The sequence below is a fragment of the Oncorhynchus clarkii genome, chromosome 16 (genome assembly GCF_045791955.1).
Source record: "Oncorhynchus clarkii lewisi isolate Uvic-CL-2024 chromosome 16, UVic_Ocla_1.0, whole genome shotgun sequence".
Classification (NCBI taxonomy): domain Eukaryota; kingdom Metazoa; phylum Chordata; class Actinopteri; order Salmoniformes; family Salmonidae; genus Oncorhynchus; species Oncorhynchus clarkii.
The window spans coordinates 4,611,969-4,634,468 of record NC_092162.1 but is presented as its reverse complement, the minus strand read 5'-3'; the positions used below and the strand labels follow the sequence as shown (position 1 = coordinate 4,634,468).

The 22,500-nt window shown below is 47.4% G+C and overlaps 2 protein-coding genes across 2 annotated transcripts in view; both read left to right on the top strand.

The window, feature by feature from the left end:
• The window catches only part of LOC139367880 (calpain-2 catalytic subunit-like), a 39,395-nt gene extending 22,469 nt beyond the window's left edge, over positions 1-16,926 (top strand). Inside the window, exons 12-23 of the mRNA XM_071106231.1 lie at positions 1,348-1,359; positions 1,626-1,718; positions 1,963-2,081; positions 3,963-3,999; positions 4,145-4,210; positions 5,140-5,197; positions 5,313-5,377; positions 7,291-7,359; positions 7,659-7,737; positions 14,339-14,455; positions 15,993-16,051; positions 16,556-16,926. Of these exons, the coding sequence (XP_070962332.1) occupies positions 1,348-1,359; positions 1,626-1,718; positions 1,963-2,081; positions 3,963-3,999; positions 4,145-4,210; positions 5,140-5,197; positions 5,313-5,377; positions 7,291-7,359; positions 7,659-7,737; positions 14,339-14,455; positions 15,993-16,051; positions 16,556-16,579 (798 nt within the window). The 3' untranslated portion in view covers positions 16,580-16,926. The remainder of the gene's footprint in view (positions 1-1,347; positions 1,360-1,625; positions 1,719-1,962; positions 2,082-3,962; positions 4,000-4,144; positions 4,211-5,139; positions 5,198-5,312; positions 5,378-7,290; positions 7,360-7,658; positions 7,738-14,338; positions 14,456-15,992; positions 16,052-16,555) is intronic.
• Positions 16,927-18,981: 2,055 nt separating this feature from the next.
• Positions 18,982-22,500, top strand: part of LOC139367825 (keratinocyte proline-rich protein-like) — a 3,791-nt gene continuing 272 nt past the window's right edge. Inside the window, exon 1 of the mRNA XM_071106164.1 lies at positions 18,982-20,164. Coding sequence (XP_070962265.1) covers positions 18,982-20,164 — 1,183 coding nt within the window. The remainder of the gene's footprint in view (positions 20,165-22,500) is intronic.

The window sequence follows — 22,500 nt, the reverse complement described above, 5'->3', positions numbered from 1 at the left end:
CCCCGGAGCTGACAAAGTAAAAAATCTGTCGTTCTGCCCCTGAACAAGGCAGTTAACCCACTGTTCCTAGGCCGTCATTGTAAATAAGAATTTGTTCTTAACTAACTTGCCTAGTTAAATAAAGGTAAAATCAAAAATGTGAAATGCTTACTTACAAGCCCTTAACCAACAATGCAGTTTTAAGAAAAATAAGTGTTAAGTAAAAAATAGAAAATTAAAGTAACAAATAATTCAGCAGTAAAATAAGAATGTGGAGGCTATATACAGGGTGTTACGGTACAGAGTTAATGTGGAGGCTATATACAGGGTGTTACGGTACAGAGTCAATGTGGAGGCTATACACAGGGTATTACGGTACAGAGTCAATGTGGAGGCTATATACAGGGTATTACGGTACAGAGTCAATGTGGAGGCTACATACAGGGTATTACGGTACAGAGTCAATGTGGAGGCTATATACAGGGTGTTACGGTACAGAGTCAATGTGGAGGCTATATACAGGGTGTTACGGTACAGAGTCAATGTGGAGGCTATATACAGGGTGTTACGGTACAGAGTCAATGTGGAGGCTATATGCAGGGTGTTACCGTACAGAGTCAATGTGGAGGCGATATACAGGGGATACCGGTATAGAGTCAAGGTGGAGGCTATATACAGGGGGGTACCGGTACAGAGTCAATGTGGAGGCTATATACAGGGTGTTACGGTACAGAGTCAATGTGGAGGCTATATACAGGGTGTACCGGTACAGAGTCAATGTGGAGACTATATACAGGGGGTACCGGTATAGAGTCAATGTGGAGGCTATATACAGGGTGTTACGGTACAGAGTCAATGTGGAGGCTATATACAGGGTGTTACGGTACAGAGTCAATGTGGAGGCTATATACAGGGTGTTACGGTACAGAGTCAATGTGGAGGCTATATACAGGGTGTTACCGTACAGAGTCAATGTGGAGGCGATATACAGGGGATACCGGTATAGAGTCAATGTGGAGGCTATATACAGGGGATACCGGTATAGAGTCAATGTGGAGGCTATATACAGGGTGTTACGGTACAGAGTCAATGTGGAGGCTATATACAGGGTGTTACGGTACAGAGTCAATGTGGAGGCTATATACAGGGTGTTACGGTACAGAGTCAATGTGGAGGCTATATACAGGGTGTTACGGTACAGAGTCAATGTGGAGGCTATATACAGGAGGTACCGGTACAGAGTCAATGTGTGGGGGCACCGGTTAGTTGAAGTAATTGAGGTAATATAATGGTAATATAATGTCAATATAATTCAACAGGATTCATCTACGTTGATTTACAACTCTTGTTCCTGCTTTTCTCTTACAGGTTCCTGATGAGGTTTGTGTTCATCAATCAAGTCATGCAAATAGATGAATCCAATTCAGTCTGTAATGAGGCCGCCTGCTCTGTGCATTATACAATATCCTATTTCTTTATCACTCCTGGTTGGTAAACCACGGTTGATTTATCTGTGTGTCATTTTATCTAAACTGCCTATCAGTTTTCTATTCATCTATTTTCACATCAATTGCCCCCCATGATGAATGTTTGTCTGAGGACAATGGTAGCGATCTCTCTCTCTCCTTTTCCCTCCACTTCCTCAGTATAAGGGTCAATCTAACATCCACCTGGGACCAGACGTGCTGCTGAGACAGAAACACGTGGCCATGAGCAGCACCTTCATTAACACCAGAGAGGTAGGTCGGCTGCTTGTAAAGTGGGTTACAATTTTAATGACACCTTTTAATAAGAAAGAATGCTTTGATTTGAAGGAGCTTGAAGGGAACTTGGCTGAAGGGAACTTGGCTGAAGGGAACTTGGCTGAAGGGAACTTGGATGAAGGGAACTTGGCTGAAGGGAACTTGGCTGAAGGGAACTTATCCTGAAACCTTATTCTACATTTGAACTTGAATTCTAGTTTGTTGTTTTGTTTTTCTGTAGGTGTGTGACCGTTTCTGCCTTCCCCCTGGGGAGTACGTCGTCATCCCCTCCACCTTCCAGCCTCACAAGAACGGCAGCTTCATCCTCAGAGTGTTCTCGGAGAAACACGCAGCCACCAGGTACGTTCACCTCTAACCTCCTACACACCGTGGTCCTGTCTAGAAACAACTCCTAGTCCTTAACCTCCTACACACCATGGTACTGTCTAGAAACAACTCCTAGACATTAATCTCCTACACACCATGGTCCTGTCTAGAAACAACTCCTAGTCCTTAATCTCCTACACACCATGGTCCTGTCTAGAAACAACTCCTAGTCCTTAATATGGTCCTGTCTAGAAACAACTCCTAGTCCTTAACTCCTACACACCATGGTCCTGTCTAGAAACAACTCCTAGTCATTAACCTCCTAGACACCATGGTCCTGTCTAGAAACAACTCCTAATCCTTAATATGGTCCTGTCTAGAAACAACTCCAAGTCCTTAACCTCCTACACACCGTGGTCCTGTCTAGAAACAACTCCTAGTCCTTAATATGGTCCTGTCTAGAAACAACTCCTAGTCCTTAATATGGTCCTGTCTAGAAACAACTCCTAGTCCTATTATGATCCTGTCTAGAAACAATTCCTAGTCCTTAATATGATCCTGTCTAGAAACAATTCCTAGTCATTAACCCCTACATACCATGGTCCTGTCTAGAAACAACTCCAAGTCATTAACCTCCTACACACGATGGTCCTGTCGAGAAACAATTCCTAGCCCTTAAAATGGTCCTGTCTAGAAACAACTCCTAGTCCTATTATGATCCTGTCTAGAAACAATTCCTAGTCCTTAATATGATCCTGTCTAGAAACAATTCCTAGTCATTAACCCCTACATACCATGGTCCTGTCTAGAAACAACTCCTAGTCCTTAACCCCCTACACACCGTAGTCCTGTCTAGAAACAACTCCTAGTCCTTAATATGATCCTGTCTTGAAACAACTCCTAGTCCTTAATATGGTCCTGTCTAGAAACAACTCCTAGTCATTAACCTCCTACACACCATGGTCCTGTCTAGAAACAACTCCTAGTCCTTAATATGATCCTGTCTAGAAACAATTCCTAGTCCTTAACCTCCTAGACACTATGATCCTGTCTAGAAACAACTCCTAGTCCTTAATATGATCCTGTCTCGAAACAACTCCTAGTCCTTAATATGATCCTGTCTAGAAACAACTCCTAGTCCTTAATATGATCCTGTCTAGAAACAACTCCTAGTCCTTAATTTGATCCTGTCTAGAAACAACTCCTAGTCCTTAATATGGTCAAGTCTAGAAACAATTCCTTAAGGGGTTGGTCCGTGAAGTGCCTAGGGGAAGGGGCTATGGGGCTTTTCCATAAAGTGCCTAGGGGAACGGGATAAGGGGTTCTTTAATGAAGTGCCTAGGAGGAGGGGCTAAGGGGAAGGGCCTACAGGTTGTTTCTGGACAGGGCCAATATGTGCAGGATGTTGGTCATCACAATTTTGAACAGCTTGCAATGGATTCTGATAGCACTGTTCATCTACAAGCTTATACCCCCACCTAGTGGATAAAGAGTGTAACTAAAACAAACTGTATCTACTAGCTGATACCTCCACCTAGTGGATAAAGAGTGTAACTGGAACGAACTGTTTATCATCTAGCTGATACCTCCACCTAGTGGATAAAGAGTGTAACTGGAACGAACTGTTTATCATCTAGCTGATACCTCCACCTAGTGGATAAAAAGTGTTACTACATCAAACTATTTATCATCCCCAGCTAGGCAAGTCACTTAAGAACAAATACTTTTTTTCAATGACGGCCTAGGAACAGTGGGTTAACTGCCTGTTCAGGGGCAGAACGACAGATTTGTACCTTGTCAGCTCGGGGATTTGAACTTGCAACCTTCCGGTTACTAGTCCAACGCTCTAACCACTAGGCTACCCTGCCACCCCAGGGATAAAGAGTGTAACTGAAACAAACTGTGTTTTTCCAGTGAAATGGGCTCGGTGGCTGCTGAAGAGGTAAAGGAGGTAAGCTGTTGACCTACTCCTTAGTTGTTCCCTTATTTATTCCAGAGTCTATTGTTAATGTATTCAGAACGACTGTTTTCCTGACTGTCTTTTATGAGATAATATATCCAAAATATGCTCATTGATCAACATCTATTCTCTCCAGATTAAAGTGGCAGAGAAAGATGTGGATCCCAATTTCAAGCAAATGTTCAAGCAGATCGCCGGCAGTGTAAGTTCCCTCTGGTTTTACATACAATAATGACCTGAGTTGACTGCTTTACACACAATAATGACCTGAGTTGACTGCTTTACACACAATAATGACCTGAGTTGACTGCTTTACACACAATAATGACCTGAGTTGACTGCTTTAGACACAATAATGACCTTGACTGCTTTAGACACAATAATGACCTGAGTTGACTGCTTTACACACAATAATGACCTGAGTTGACTGCTTTACACACAATAATGACCTGAGTTGACTGCTTTACACACAATAATGACCTGAGTTGACTGCTTTACACACAATAATGACCTGAGTTGACTGCTTTACACACAATAATGACCTGAGTTGACTGCTTTACACACAATAATGACCTGAGTTGACTGCTTTACACACAATAATGACCTGAGTTGACTGCTTTACACACAATAATGATCTGAGTTGACTGCTTTACACACAATAATGACCTGAGTTGACTGCTTTACACACAATAATGACCTGAGTTGACTGCTTTACACACAATAATGACCCGAGTTGACTGCTTTACACACAATAATGACCTGAGTTGACTGCTTTACACACAATAATGACCTGAGTTGACTGCTTTACACACAATAATGACCTGAGTTGACTGCTTTACACACAATAATGACCCGAGTTGACTGCTTTACACACAATAATGACCTGAGTTGACTACTTTACACACAATAATGACCTGAGTTGACTGCTTTACACACAATAATGACCTGAGTTGACTGCTTTACACACAATAATGACCTGAGTTGACTGCTTTACACACAATAATGACCTGAGTTGACTGCTTTACACACAATAATGACCTGAGTTGACTGCTTTACACACAATAATGACCTGAGTTGACTGCTTTACACACAATATTGACCTGAGTTGACTGTGGTCTATTTCCCGAACAGGACGGAGAAGTGACTGTCTTCCAACTTGTTGAAATTCTGAACAAAGTTTTCGCTAAAAGTAAAGACATTTTCAACAACTTTCTAAATTATAATAATGATATATATTATTGTACGTAACGAGCCTTAGAATGAATGTTATTTCAACTTAATCATTTTATCCCGATGGTTTCCAGGGGCCGACATCAAGACAGAAGGTTTTAGTCTTGAAACTGGACGACACATTGTCAGTCTTCTAGATGTATCCTTAACAGTTACAAAAACTATTGCCTTCTATGTCTATATCTTGATTTGACACCTTCACAGATATACTGCTCCATGCAGTTTTATAACCTGGTCCCAGATCTGTTTGTGCTGTCTAGCCAACTCCTATTGCCATTGGGTTCAATAAGACTAGCCTGGTCCCAGATCTGTTTGTGCTGTCAAGCCAACTCCTATTGCCATTGGTGTCAGTAAGACTGGTCCCAGATCTGTTTGTGCTGTCTAGCCAACTCCTATTATCATTGGTGTCAATAAGACTAGCCTGGTCCCAGATCTGTTTGTGCTGTCTAGCCAACTCCTATTGCCATTGGTGTCAATAAGACTAGCCTGGTCCCAGATCTGTTTGTGCTGTCTAGCCAACTCCTATTGTCATTGGTGTCAATAAGACTAGCCTGGTCCCAGATCTGTTTTGTGCTGTCTAGCCAACTCCTATTGCCATTGGTGTCAATAAGACTAGCCTGGTCCCAGATCTGTTTGTGCTGTCTAGCCAACCCCTATTGACATTGGTGTCAATAAGACTAGCCTGGTCCCAGATCTGTTTTGTGCTGTCTAGCCAACTCCTATTGCCATTGCTGTCAATAAGACTAGCCTGGTCCCAGATCTGTTTGTGTTAACTAGCCAACTCCTATTGCCATTGGTGTTAATAAGACTAGCCTGGTCCCAGAACTGTTTGTGCTGTCTAGCCAACTCCTATTGCCATTGGGTTCAATAAGACTAGCCTGGTCCCAGAACTGTTTGTGCTGTCTAGCCAACTCCTATTGCCATTGGGTTCAATAAGACTAGCCTGGTCCCAGAACTGTTTGTGCTGTCTAGCCAACTCATATTGCCATTGGGTTCAATAAGACTAGCCTGGTCCCAGATCTGTTTGTGCTGTCTAGCCAACTCCTATTGCCATTGGGTTCAATAAGACTAGCCTGGTCCTAGATCTGTTTGTGCTGTCTAGCCAACTCCTATTGCCATTTGTGTCAATAAGACTAGCCTGGTCCCAGATCTGTTTGTGCTGTCTAGCCAACTCCTATTGCCATTGGGTTCAATAAGACTAGCCTGGTCCCAGATCTGTTTTGTGCTGTCTAGCCAACTCCTATTGCCATTGGGTTCAATAAGACTAGCCTGGTCCCAGATCTGTTTGTGCTGTCTAGCCAACTCCTATTGCCATTGGGTTCAATAAGACTAGCCTGGTCCCAGATCTGTTTGTGCTGTCTAGCCAACTCCTATTGCCATTGGGTTCAATAAGACTAGCCTGGTCCTAGATCTGTTTGTGCTGTCTAGCCAACTCCTATTGCCATTTGTGTCAATAAGACTAGCCTGGTCCCAGATCTGTTTGTGCTGTCTAGCCAACTCCTATTGCCATTGGGTTCAATAAGACTAGCCTGGTCCCAGATCTGTTTGTGCTGTCTAGCCAAGTCCTATTGCCATTGGGTTCAATAAGACTAGCCTGGTCCCAGATCTGTTTGTGCTGTCTAGCCAACTCCTATTGCCATTGGGTTCAATAAGACTAGCCTGGTCCCAGATCTGTTTGTGCTGTCTAGCCAACTCCTATTGCCATTGGGTTCAATAAGACTAGCCTGGTCCCAGAACTGTTTGTGCTGTCTAGCCAACTCCTATTGCCATTGGGTTCAATAAGACTAGCCTGGTCCCAGATCTGTTTGTGCTGTCTAGCCAACTCCTATTGCCATTGGGTTCAATAAGACTAGCCTGGTCCCAGATCTGTTTGTGCTGGACCAGGCTAAACATTTTCTACAAAGATGGAGTAAATTGTTCCAATGATGCCTGATGTATATTTGAACCAATCAATATATACACGAGTCATGCCACACATAGTGAACACCCATTGACATCTGTTTGAGAACTTCCTGTACCTTTTAGGTTACAAACCTTGACATCTGTCTCCAGAAAGATGGAAATTCCAAGTTGGGACTGGTTGAATTCCACATGCTTTGGATGAAGATCCAGAAATACGTGGTATGAGTGTTGAAGGTGTTTTTGTTGTTGTTGTTGTTGTTGTTGTTACAGGTCTCACTGGATCATGTATGATTGAGTTTACTAAATCATACTGTGATGAGTCTACTATTTACCCCTGGGTGAATCCTAACTTCCATTGACATCTATTAAACTACCATTGACATCAGTGCATGACTAAGGGAAAATGTGACTACATAGAAGTTCAGATGTAGGACCCCCCCCCCCCTCAGTATGTAGTAACTGTGTAATATATTTTTCTCTGTTCTGATTGGACATCATGCTGTGGTTGGTATCTTCAGGAAATTTTCAAGAGTTACGACTCAGACCGCTCTGGAACTATGAGTTCACATGAGATGAGAGGTGCTCTGACAGAAGCAGGTAACACACACTTTTTTATTTGGGGGGGGGGGGGGGTGATGCGGTGGCTGTAGGGGGTGTGGGGTCTGTGGGGGTTGCGGGGGCCGCAGGGGGCTGCTGGAGCTGTGCGTCCTAAACCACTGCCCTCATGTGCAACTGATCATTATTTTCTTAAATCTTAACAGGAACCCCCTGTAGACAGGCCAGGTACCCCCTGTAGAAAGGCAAGGTACCCCCTGTAGATAGGCCAGGAACCCCCTGTAGACAGGCCAGGTACCCCCTGTAGAAAGGCAAGGTACCCCCTGTAGACAGGCCAGGAACCCCCTGTAGACAGGCCAGGTACCCCCTGTAGATAGACCAGGTACCCCCTGGAGACGGGTCAGGTACCCCCTGTAGACGGGTCAGGTACCCCCTGTAGATAGGCCAGGAACACCCTGTAGATAGACCAGGAACCCCCTGTAGATAGACCAGGAACCCCTTGTGGATAGATCAGGAACCCCCTGTAGATAGGTCAGGAACCCCTGTAGACAGGTCAGGTACCCCCTGTAGATAGGTCAGGTACCCCCTGTAGATAGGTCAGGAACCCCCTGTAGATAGACCAGGAACCCCCTGTAGATAGACCAGGAACCCCCTGTGGATAGATCAGGAACCCCCTGTAGATAGGTCAGGAACCCCTGTAGACAGGTCAGGTACCCCCTGTAGATAGGTCAGGTACCCCCTGCAGACGGGACAGGTACCCCCTGTAGATAGACCAGGAACCCCCTGTAGATAGACCAGGAACCCCCTGTGGATAGATCAGGAACCCCCTGTAGATGGGCCAGGTACCCCCTGTAGACGGGCCAGGTACCCCCTGTAGACGGGCCAGGTACCCCCTGTAGAAGGGCCAGGTACCCCTCTGTAGACGGGCCAGGTACCCCCTATAGACGGGTCAGGAACCCCCTGTAGACGGGTCAGGTACCCCCCGTAGACGGGTCAGGTACCCCCTGTAGACGGGACAGGTACCCCCTGTAAATAGGACAGGTACCCCCTGTAGACGGGACAGGTACCCCCTGTAAATAGGACAGGTACCCCCCGTAGACGGGTCAGGTACCCCCTGTAGACGGGACAGGTACCCCCTGTAAATAGGACAGGTACCCCCTGTAGATAGGTCAGGTACCCCCTGTAGATAGGACAGGTTCCCCCTGTAGATAGGACAGGTACCCCCTGTAGACGGGCAAGGAACCCCTGGAGACGGGTCAGGTACCCCCTGTAGACAGGTCAGGAACCCCCTGTAGATAGGTCAGGTACCCCCTGTAGATAGGTCAGGAACCCCCTGTAGATAGGTCAGGAACCCCCTGTAGACGGGTCATGTACCCTCTGTGGACGAGCTAGGTGCCCCCTGTATGCGGGTCAGATACCCCCTGTAAATAGAACAATAACCCCCTGTAGATAGACCAGGTACCCCCTGTAGATAGACCAGGTACCCCCTGTAGATAGACCAGGTACCCCCTGTAGATAGACCAGGTACCCCTTGTAGATAGACCAGGTACCCCCTGTAGATAGACCAGGAACCCCCTGTAGATAGACCAGGAACCCCTGTAGACGGGTCAGGTACCCCCTGTAGACCGGCCAGGTACCCTCAGTAGACGGGCCAGGTACCCCCTGTAGATAGACAAGGAATCCTCAGTAGATAGACCAGGAACCCCCTGTAGATAGACCAGGAACCCCCTGTAGATAGACCAGGAACCCCTGTAGACGGGCAAGGAACCCCCTGTAGATAGACCAGGAACCCCCTGTAGATAGGTCAGGAACCCCTTGTAGACAGACCAGAAACCCCCTGTAGATAGACCAGGAACCCCCTGTAGACAGACCAGTAACCCCTGTAGACAGACCAGGAACCCTCTGTAGATAGACCAGGAACCCCCTGTAGACAGAGCAGGAACCCCCTGTAGACAGAGCAGGAACCCCCTGTAGACAGACCAGGAACCCTCTGTAGACAGACCAGGAACCCCCGTAGACAGACCAGGAACCCCCTGTAGACAGACCCGGAATCCTCTGTAGACAGACCAGGAACCCCCCGTAGACAGACCAGGAACCCCCTGTAGACAGACCAGGAACACCCTGTAGATAGACCAGGAACCCCCTGTAGACAGACCAGGAAACCTCTGTAGATAGACCAGGAACCCCCTGTAGATAGACCAGGTACCCCCCTGAATACAGACCAGGAACCCCCTGAAGACAGACCAGGAACCCCCTGTAGATAGACCAGGAACCCCCTGTAGACAGACCAGGAGCCCCCGGTAGATAGACCAGGAACCCCCTGTAGACAGACCAGGAACCCCCTGTAGATAGACAAGGAATCCTCAGTAGATAGACCAGGAACCCCCTGTAGATAGACCAGGAACCCCCTGTAGATAGACCAGGAACCCCCTGTAGACGGGCAAGGAACCCCCTGTAGATAGACCAGGAACCCCCTGTAGATAGGTCAGGAACCCCCTGTAGACAGACCAGAAACCCCCTGTAGATAGACCAGGAACCCCCTGTAGACAGACCAGTAACCCCTGTAGACAGACCAGGAACCCTCTGTAGATAGACCAGGAACCCCCTGTAGACAGAGCAGGAACCCCCTGTAGACAGACCAGGAACCCTCTGTAGACAGACCAGGAACCCCCCGTAGACAGACCAGGAACCCCCTGTAGACAGACCAGGAATCCTCTGTAGACAGACCAGGAACCCCCCGTAGACAGACCAGGAACCCCCTGTAGACAGACCAGGAACACCCTGTAGATAGACCAGGAACCCCCTGTAGACAGACCAGGAAACCTCTGTAGATAGACCAGGAACCCCCTGTAGATAGACCAGGAATCCCCTGTAGATTGACCAGGAACCCCTTGTATACAGACCAGGAACCCCCTGTAGACAGACCAGGAACCCCCTGTAGACAGACCAGGAACCCCCTGTAGATAGACCAGGAACCCCCTGTAGACAGACCAGGATCCCCTTGTAGACAGACCAGGAAACCTCTGTAGACAGACCAGGAACCCCCTGTAGATAGACCAGGAATCCCCAGTAGATAGACCAGGAACCCCCTGTAGACAGACCAGGAACCCCTGTTGACAGACCAGGAACCCCCTGTAGACAGACCAGGAACCCCCTGTAGACAGACCAGGAACCCCCTGTAGACAGACCAGGAACCCCCTGTAGACAGACCAGGAACCCCCTGTAGATAGACAAGGAATCCTCAGTAGATAGACCAGGAACCCCCTGTAGATAGACCAGGAACCTCCTGTAGATAGACCAGGAACCCCCTGTAGACTGGCAAGGAACCCCCTATAGATAGACCAGGAACCCCCTGTAGATAGGTCAGGAACCCCCTGTAGACAGGCCAGGAACCCCCTGTAGATAGACCAGGAACCCCCTGTAGACAGACCAGGAACCCCCTGTAGACAGACCAGGAACCCCCTGTAGACAGACCAGGAACCCCCTGTAGACAGACCAGGAACCCCCAGTAGACAGACCAGGAACCCCCTGTAGATAGACCAGGAACCCCCTGTAGACAGACCAGGAGCCCCCGGTAGATAGACCAGGAACCCCCTGTAGACAGACCAGGAACCCTCTGTAGACAGACCAGGAACCCCCCTTAGACAGACCAGGAACCCCCTGTAGACAAACCAGGAACACCCTGTAGATAGACCAGGAACCCCCTGTAGACAGACCAGGAAACCTCTGTAGATAGACCAGGAACCCCCTGTAGGTAGACCAGGAATCCCCTGTAGATTGACCAGGAACCCCCTGTAGACAGACCAGGAACCCCCTGTAGACAGACCAGGAACCCCCTGTAGACAGACCAGGAACCCCCTGTAGAGAGACCAGGAACCACCTGTAGACAGACCAGGATCCCCTTGTAGACAGACCAGGAAACCTCTGTAGACAGACCAGGAACCCCCTGTAGATAGACCAGGAATCCCCAGTAGATAGACCAGGAACCCCCTGTAAATAGACCAGGAACCCCCTGTAGATAGACCAGGAATCGTCAGTAGATAGACCAGGAACCCCCTGTAGATAGACCAGGAACCCCTGGAGACGGGTCAGGTACCCCCTGTAGACGGGCCAGGTACCCTCAGTAGACGGGCCAGATACCCTCTGTAGATAGGTCAGGTACCCCCTGTAGATAGACCAGAAACCCCCTGTAGATGGACCAGGACCCCCTGTAGACGGGTCAGGAACCCCTGTAGACGGGCCAGGTACCCCCTGTAGATAGATCAGGAACCCCCTGTAGATATACCAGGAACCCCCTGTAGATAGACCAGGAACCCCTGTAGACGGGCCAGGAACCCCCTGTAGACAGACCAGGAAACCTCTGTAGATAGATCAGGAACCCCCTGTAGATAGACCAGGAACCCCCTGTAGACAGACCAGGAACCCCCTGTAGACAGACCAGGAAACCTCTGTAGATAGACCAGGAACCCCCTGTAGATAGACCAGGAATCCCCAGTAGATAGACCAGGAACCCCCTGTAGATAGACCAGGAACTTCCTGTAGATAGACCAGGAACCCCCTGTAGATAGACCAGGAATCCTCAGTAGATAGACCAGGAACCCCCTGTAGATAGACCAGGAATCCCCTGTAGATTGACCAGAAACCCCCTGTAGACAGACCAGGAACCCCCTGTAGACAGACCAGGAACCCTCTGTAGACAGACCAGGAACACCCTGTAGATAGACCAGGAACCCCCTGTAGACAGACCAGGAAACCTCTGTAGATAGACCAGGAACCCCCTGTAGATAGACCAGGAATCCCCTGTAGATTGAGGGTAGCCTAGGAACCCCCTGTACAAGGTACAGACAGGCAGTTAACCCACTGAACCCTTGCCTGGTTAAATAAAGACAGACCCCCTGTAGGAACCCCCTGTACCCCCTGTAGACAGACCAGGAACCCCCTGTAGATAGACCAGGAACCCACTGTAGATAGACCAGGAACCCCCTGTAGATAGACCAGGAATCCTCAGTAGATAGACCAGGAACCCCCTGTAGACAGACCAGGAGCCCCCGGTAGATAGACCAGGAACCCCCTGTAGACAGACCAGGAACCCTCTGTAGACAGACCAGGAACCCCCCTTAGACAGACCAGGAACCCCCTGTAGACAAACCAGGAACACCCTGTAGATAGACCAGGAACCCCCTGTAGACAGACCAGGAAACCTCTGTAGATAGACCAGGAACCCACTGTAGATAGACCAGGAATCCCCTGTAGATTGACCAGGAACCCCCTGTAGACAGACCAGGAACCCCCTGTAGACAGACCAGGAACCCCCTGTAGACAGACCAGGAACCCCCTGTAGATAGACCAGGAACCCCCTGTAGACAGACCAGGAACCCCCTGTAGATAGACCAGGAACCCCCTGTAGATAGACCAGGAATCGTCAGTAGATAGACCAGGAACCCCCTGTAGATAGACCAGGAACCCCTGGAGACGGGTCAGGTACCCCCTGTAGACGGGCCAGGTACCCTCAGTAGACGGGCCAGGTACCCTCTGTAGATAGGTCAGGTACCCCCTGTAGATAGACCAGGAACCCCCTGTAGATGGACCAGGACCCCCTGTAGACGGGTCAGGAACCCCTGTAGACGGGCCAGGTACCCCCTGTAGATAGATCAGGAACCCCCTGTAGATATACCAGGAACCCCCTGTAGATAGACCAGGAACCCCCTGTAGACGGGCCAGGTACCCCCTGTAGATAGATCAGGAACCCCCTGTAGATAGACCAGGAACCCCCTGTAGACAGACCAGGAACCCCCTGTAGACAGACCAGGAAACCTCTGTAGATAGACCAGGAACCCCCTGTAGATAGACCAGGAATCCCCAGTAGATAGACCAGGAACCCCCTGTAGATAGACCAGGAACTTCCTGTAGATAGACCAGGAACCCCCTGTAGATAGACCAGGAATCCTCAGTAGATAGACCAGGAACCCCCTGTAGATAGACCAGGAATCCCCTGTAGATTGACCAGAAACCCCCTGTAGACAGACCAGGAACCCCCTGTAGACAGACCAGGAACCCTCTGTAGACAGACCAGGAACACCCTGTAGATAGACCAGGAACCCCCTGTAGACAGACCAGGAAACCTCTGTAGATAGACCAGGAACCCCCTGTAGATAGACCAGGAATCCCCTGTAGATTGACCAGGAACCCCCTGTATACAGACCAGGAACCCCCTGTAGACAGACCAGGAACCCCCTGTAGACAGACCAGGAACCCCCTGTAGATAGACCAGGAACCCCCTGTAGATAGACCAGGAACCCCCTGTAGATAGACCAGGAATCCTCAGTAGATAGACCAGGAACCCCCTGTAGATAGACCAGGAACCCCCTGTAGATAGGTCATGAACCCCCTGTAGATAGACCAGGAACCCCCTGTAGATAGACCAGGAACCCCCTGTAGATAGGTCATGAACCCCCTGTAGATAGACCAGGAACCCCCTGTAGATAGACCAGGAACCCCCTGTAGATAGGTCAGGATCCCCCTGTAGATAGGTTGAGAACCATTGCTCTAGATGGTTACTGGGCTGGTTACTGTATGTGGAATGTTACGTCCATATTAATATAATCTATTCATTGTATTTCTATGACCGTGTCCTTTTCCTCAGGCTTCCACATCAACAATGCAGTGCTGCAGGTCATAGTGAATCGTTATGCCAGCGCCCACTATGCCATCGACTTTCACTGTTTCGTGGACTGTCTCATCAGAGTTGAAATGCTCTTCAGTAAGTCAATTCAACAATAACGCAACTCTTCCATCAACATTGGGATGCAAATAGAGAATATAAGACTATGAATTTATTCTCCCGGCGGGGAAATTTAGGTTGCGGCTCTGTGAATACAAAACCCCCGCCATAATCAAGCAAAGATAAGGACATACAGTGTGCAGATAATACGTTTGTCTGTTGCTTCCGGAACATCCTGCAAATGTTTGGCATCCTGGAACATCCTGAAAAAGTTTGGTATCCTGGATCATCCTGCAAATGTTTGGCATCCTGGAACATCCTGAAAAAGTTTGGTATCCTGGATCATCCTGCAAATGTTTGGCATCCTGGAACATCCTGCAAATGTTTGGCATCCTGGAACATCCTGAAAAAGTTTAGTATCCTGGAACATCCTGCAAAAGTTTGGCATCCTGCAAATGTTTGGTATCCTGGAACATCCTGCAAAAGTTTGGCATCCTGGAACATCCTGCAAATGTTTTGACATCCTGGAACATCCGGCAAATGTTTGGTATCCTGGAACATCCTGCAAAAGTTTGGCATCCTGGAACATCCTGCAAATGTTTGGTATCCTGGAACATCCTGCAAATGTTTGGTATCCTGGAACATCCTGAAAAAGTTTGGTATCCTGGATCATCCTGCAAATGTTTGGCATCCTGGAACATCCTGCAAATGTTTGGCATCCTGGAACATCCTGAAAAAGTTTAGTATCCTGGATCATCCTGCAAATGTTTGGCATCCTGGAACATCCTGAAAAAGTTTGGTATCCTGGATCATCCTGCAAATGTTTGGCATCCTGGAACATCCTGCAAATGTTTGGCATCCTGGAACATCCTGAAAAAGTTTAGTATCCTGGAACATCCTGCAAAAGTTTGGCATCCTGCAAATGTTTGGTATCCTGGAACATCCTGCAAAAGTTTGGCATCCTGGAACATCCTGCAAATGTTTTGGCATCCTGGAACACCCTGCAAATGTTTGGCATCCTGGAATATCCGGCAAATGTTTTGGCATCCTGGAACATCCGGCAAATGTTTGGTATCCTGGAACATCCTGCAAAAGTTTGGCATCCTGGAACATCCTGCAAATGTTTGGTATCCTGGAACATCCTGCAAATGTTTGGTATCCTGGAACACCCTGCAAATGTTTGGCATCCTGGAATATCCGGCAAATGTTTGGCATCCTGGAACATCCAGCAAATGTTTTGGCATCCTGGAACATCCGGCAAATGTTTGGTATCCTGGAACATCCTGCAAAAGTTTGGCATCCTGGAACATCCTGCAAATGTTTGGTATCCTGGAACATCCTGCAAATGTTTGGTATCCTGGAACATCCTGCACATGTTTGGCATCCTGATACATCCTGCAAATGTTTGGTATCCTGGAACATCCTCCAAACCGTAGATGATATAGGTCCTTGAACAGTATGTCTCAGCAGCACAATAACTTGGATTTGACAGATTAGTTAATTGATTTGGTAATTGATCAATTCATTGAATATTGCATTGAATTAATAACCTCTTTCTGTTTTGAATCCCAACCAGAGATGTTTAAAACTCTGGATACCAACGCCTCTGGGAAGATTGAGTTGGATGTGTCCCAAGTATGTACTTCTGTTAGTCTATTTCATTATATAGTACTGTGGTTTAACTCAATATGTTGGTCACCATTGTGCATGGAAGGAGGAATTGTCTCGCTAAACTCAACTGTTTACAGTAACAGATAGTATTTGGGTGCCTGGTTCAAAAGGTTAAAGAAACCAACTGTAGTCACTGCCATATTGTTAATGGAACAAACTGCCATATTGTTAAAGGAACAAACTGCCATATTGTTAAAGGAACAAACTGCCATATAGTTAAAGGAACAAACTGCCATATTGTTAATGGAACAAACTGCCATATTGTTAATGGAACAAACTGCCATATAGTTAAAGGAACAAACTGCCATATTGTTTAGGTTTGAATGTGTTCTGAAGAACCAGACGTCAGAGAAAAATAAGTATTTTAGCGACAGTCTTCGTCGGCGTTTTCTCTACTGCTCACCCAGCCCGTGGACTGTGTCTGTTTGTTTGTTTGTCTGTCTGACTGGATTTGTTTTCTTTTTCCAGTGGCTGTGCCTGGCAATCAACTAAACTCCCCAAAACCAGGAGGGAATCAACTAGACTCCCCCAAACCGGGAGGGAATCAACTAGACTCCCCAACGCCAGTAGTGAATCAACTAGACTCCCCAACGCCAGTAGTGAATCAACTAGACTCCCCAACGCCAGTAGTGAATCAACTAGACTCCCCCAGTAGTGATAGCTGATGCTATAAAAGAGATCATGGTTTTTGAGATTAATGATTATTTTTTTTCTAATGACATTTTCTTCTGTGATATTGTCACATTTCTAGGAACATTTCAAGTTCTAGTTTTGCACTAACTTTGAATATGGTTACTCATAAATACTTGCTCATTCTGTATGGGACATTTAGTAAACTATTTAAAAAATGGGTTTGCTGTACGGGTGTTTGTTTTCCTATTTAAAAAAGTCCTGATTATCTGTTCACACACTAGAAAACGGATCATCCACACAAAATAATTATTGGTAACAATTTATTTGAATGCTAATGAACCATTTATAATGGCATTTACAAACAGTTAGCTCACCATTTATAAATTATTACTACCACATTTGTAAATGTTACAAAGGTAGTTATGCACACATTTATATAAAATGTTCCATGTATTTCCTTAAACATCCTGTGCTTACTCTTTTACCATTGATAGGTCATTGTATTTCACCATTGATAGGTCATTGTATTTGACCATTGATAGGTCATTGTATTTGACCATTGATAGGTTATTGCATTTCACCATTGATAGGTCATTGTATTTCATCATTGATAGGTCATTGCATTTCACCATTGATAGGTCATTGTATTTCACCATTGATAGGTCATTGTATTTGACCATTGATAGGTCATTGTAGTTTACCATTGATAGGTCATTGTATTTGACCATTGATAGGTCATTGTAGTTTACCATTGATAGGTCATTGTATTTCACCATTGATAGGTCATTGCATTTCACCATTGATAGGTCATTGTATTTCACCATTGATAGGTCATTGTATTTGACCATTGATAGGTCATTGTAGTTTACCATTGATAGGTCATTGTATGTGACCATTGATAGGTCATTGTATTTCACCATTGATAGGTCATTGTATTTTACCATTGATAGGTCATTGTAAGACCCTAAGGGGCATCAGGCTGAACCTTACATGTACCTATGCTAGTTAGAGGTGGAAACATTCCGTCCCTCAACCCCTCCCATCTATTCAGGGTTATTACATTTAATTTGATTGCAAAATTATTACATTTAATTTGATTTCTAAATTACTTAAGAAGAACTAGATGATTGCCTATTGGATTACTTTTAAATTCAGAAAGGATGTTAGCGGGGGAAAAAATACAGTATGAAACCTTTCTGTTTTCTCAATGACATTCAAATCTGCATTAAAAAAGGTGCAAGTTAAAGATTGTTCGTCTCAGGGGCGTTGCCAGAGTTTCATAACATTAGAGGTTTAGCCCTGCTCTGTACAGTCCTGTTCAAACAGTAGGCCTATATTTACCTACTCACCTGTTCCTTCCTCTACCTGTCCTGTAATGTCTCTATATTCACCTGTTCTGTAATGTCTCTATATTCACCTGTTCCTTCTCTACCTGTTCTGTAATGTCTCTATATTCACCTGTTCCTTCTCTACCTGTTCTGTAATGTCTCTATATTTACCTGTTCTGTAATGTCTCTATATTCACCTGTTCCTTCTCTACCTCTTCTGTAATGTCTCTATATTCACCTGTTCTGTAATGTCTCTATAATCACCTGTTCTGTAATGTCTCTATATTCACCTGTTCTGTAATGTCTCTATATTCACCTGTTCTGTAATGTCTCTATATTCACCTGTTCTGTAATGTCTCTATATTCACCTGTTACTTCTCTCCCTGTCCTGAGGATGAGAAAAACATCACAAACATAACTTTAATGTCTCTCTTGTCTGAGAAAGACTCAAAGTTAATTGATATTAGATTTGCTTCACTGCAATATTAATCTCTTGAGGACACGTTCTGCATAAACAACGAGAATCTGTCAAGGCTCACGTAGAATTATGTGATTACGAGCAGCAGTAGTTCCTGGTTTGGGGTTTTTGTCGTAGATTATTTGGGCAAATCAGGATTGGGCGAATCCGGTGCATATTGTACCCTGTATTTGTAGTTATTATGGATCCCCATTAGTTCCTGCCAAGGCAGCAGCTACTCTTCCTGGGGTTTATTATGGATCTCCATTAGTTCCTGCCAAGGCAGCAGCTACTCTTCCTGGGTTTATTATGGATCTCCATTAGTTCCTGCCAAGGCAGCATTTACTCTTCCTGGGTTTATTATGGATCTCCATTAGTTCCTGCCAAGGCAGCAGCTACTCTTCCTGGGTTTATTATGGATCTCCATTAGTTCCTGCCAAGGCAGCAGCTACTCTTCCTGGGGTTTATTATGTATTATGTACCGTCCGAGACCCTGTCTGAGACTCCGTCCGAGACCCCGTCTGAGACTCCGTCCGAGACCCCGTCCGAGACCCTGTCCGAGACCCCGTCCAAAGACCCGGTCCAAAGAACCTGTCCGAGACTCCGTCCGAGACCCTGTCCGAGACCCCGCCCAAAGACCCCGTCCGAGACCCTGTCCAAAGACCCGGTCCAAAGACCCGTTCCAAAGACCCCGTCCGAGACTCCGTCCGAGACCCTGTCCGAGACCCCGTCCAAAGACCCCGACCGAGACCCCGTCCAAAGACCTCGTCCGAGACCCCGTCCGAGACCCCGTCCGAGACTCCGTCCGAGACCCCGCCCGAGACCCCACCCAAAGAACCATTCCGAGACAGCATCCGAGACGCCATCCAAAGACCCCGTCCGAGACCCCATCCAAAGACCCTGTCCGAGACCCCGTCCAAAGACCCCATCCAAAGACCCTGTTCGAGACCCCGTCCAAAGACCCCGTCCGAGACCCCGTCCGAGACCCCGTCCGAGACTCCGTCCGAGACCCCGCCCGAGACCCCACCCAAAGAACCATTCCGAGACTCCATTCCGAGACCCCGTCCGAGACCCCATCCAAAGACCCTGTCCGAGACCCCGTCCGAGACTCCGTCCGAGACCCCGCCCAAGACCCCATCCAAAGACCCCGTCCGAGACCCCATCTAAAGACCCCGTCCGAGATCCCGTCCAAAGACCCCGTCCAAAGACCCTGTCCGAGACCCCGTCCGAGACCCCGTCCAAAGACCCCGTCCAAAGACCCCGTCCGAGACCCTGTCCGAGACCCTGTCCGAGACCCCGTCCAAAGACCCCGTCCGAGACCCCGTCCGAGACCCCGTCCGAGACCCTGTCCAAAGACCCCGTCCGAGACCCTGTCCAAAGACCCCGTCCGAGACCCTGTCCAAAGACCCGGTCCAAAGACCCCGTCCGAGACTCCGTCCGAGACCCCATCCAAAGACCCCGTCCGAGACCCCGTCCGAGACCCCGTCCGAGACTCCGTCCGAGACCCCGTCCGAGACCCCGTCCGAGACCCCGTCCGAGATTCCGTCCAAGACCTCATCCAAAGACCCCGTCTGAAGACGCCAACTGAAGACCCCATCCAAGGACCCCATCCAAAGACCCTGTCTGAAGACCCTGTCCAAAGAGCCCGTTCAAGACCCCGTCTGATTCTCTGCAATAATGGGATGGGATTAATGACTAATGTTATTTTGTAAAGTGGTTTCTTGCATCAAACAACACAACAACATTTTCAGTCACTTCCTTGTGTGAAGGACAAGTTGATGAACAGGTTAATGTCAAGCCTTGCATGTTTTTATTCAAAAGTCTCATGGAATGTATGGCTACATTGAACACCACACATTGGCTGCTACTGTAGTCTGAATGATAGAACAGCTATTTCCATGTTAAAATGTTAGGGGATTCATTTTTTCTCCATTGTTTTTGATGCTAGGCCTACATCACGATCAAAAAGCCACAGTAGCCTACTTGACCACTGTTAAAACTAACTTAAAGCAGGTACGGTAAACACTGGTTCAGACCTAGGGCTTTCTGCAGCTATCTAACTAATCCCTGTAATTCCCCTCCAGGTGACTGTTGGTAGTAGCTATAGCCTCTATCAGGTCCTGGGGGGTTCTCAGCTTTGATAAGGACTAAGCTGGCACTTTGGAGTGGGGTTTTATGACAAACAAACAGGCAGACAGGCAGAGAGACAGACAGGCAGAGAGACAGACAGACAGGCAGAGAGACAGACAGGCAGAGACAGACAGACAGGCAGAGAGACAGACAGACAGGCAGAGAGATAGACAGGCAGGCAGAGAGACAGACAGGCAGGCAGAGAGACAGACAGGCAGAGAGACAGACGGACAGAGAGACAGACAGACAGGCAGAGACAGACAGACAGACAGGCAGAGAGACAGACAGGCAGAGAGACAGACAGACAGGCAGAGAGACAGACAGGCAGGCAGAGACAGACAGGCAGGCAGAGAGACAGACAGGCAGGCAGAGAGAAAGACAGACAGACAGGCAGAGAGACAGACAGACAGGCAGAGAGACAGACAGACAGGCAGAGAGACAGACAGGCAGGCAGAGAGACAGACAGACAGGCAGAGAGACAGACAGGCAGAGAGACAGACAGACAGGCAGAGAGACAGACAGGCAGACAGAGAGACAGGCAGGCAGACAGACAGGCAGAGAGACAGACAGGCAGAGAGACAGACAGGCAGAGAGACAGACAGACAGGCACACACTCGCGTACACACTTGACATAAACATAGACATGCCCATACATGTCAATGTAATAATGTCAGTGATCATCAGATTTGCAATTGCTTGTGTTAGAAATAAAAGGACCAAATCCAAACCCCAATATATTAAAAAAAAAACATTTTAGACAGTTTGATGAGCCAGCGTTTTTACATGATCTGTACCATAATGCTGATTCCTGATGTTAACACTGCCTGGGACTATTTTTATATGACTCAAATCAAATCAAATCAAATTTATTTATATAGCCCTTCGTACATCAGCTGATATCTCAAAGTGCTGTACAGAAACCCAGCCTAAAACCCCAAACAGCAAGCAATGCAGGTGTAGAAGCACGGTGGCTAGGAAAAACTCCCTAGAAAGGCCAAAACCTAGGAAGAAACCTAGAGAGGAACCAGGCTATGTGGGGTGGCCAGTCCTCTTCTGGCTGTGCCGGGTGGAGATTATAACAGAACATTGCCAAGATGTTCAAATGTTCATAAATGACCAGCATGGTCGAATAATAATAAGGCAGAACAGTTGAAACTGGAGCAGCAGCACGGTCAGGTGGACTGGGGACAGCAAGGAGTCATCATGTCAGGTAGTCCTGGGGCATGGTCCTAGGGCTCAGGTCAGTTGAAACTGGAGCAGCAGCACGGCCAGGTGGACTGGGGACAGCAAGGAGTCATCATGTCAGGTAGTCCTGGGGCATGGTCCTAGGGCTCAGGTCCTCCGAGAGAGAGAAAGAAAGAGAGAAGGAGAGAATTAGAGAACGCACACTTAGATTCACACAGGACACCGGATAAGACAGGAGAAGTACTCCAGATATAACAAACTGACCCTAGCCCCCCAACACATAAACTACTGCAGCATAAATACTGGAGGCTGAGACAGGAGGGGTCAGGAGACATTGTGGCCCCGTCCGACGATATCCTCCGGACAGGGCCAACAGGAAGGATATGCTCCAGTGCCAGGAATAAAGCTGTTGCAATACCTTAAAGTACTACTTAAGTCATTTTGGGGGGTATCTGTACTTTGCTATTTAAATTTTTGACAACTTTGACTTAAGTACATTCCTTAAGAAATACATTGTCATTGACATCCAAAAGTACTTGTTGCATTTTGAATGCTTAGCAGGTCAGGGAAATAGTCCAATTCAACAGAACATCCCTGGTCATCTCTACTGCCTCTGATCCGACGATCCCACTCATCACAAATGCTTCGCGTGTAAATGATGTCTGAGTGTTGGAATGTGC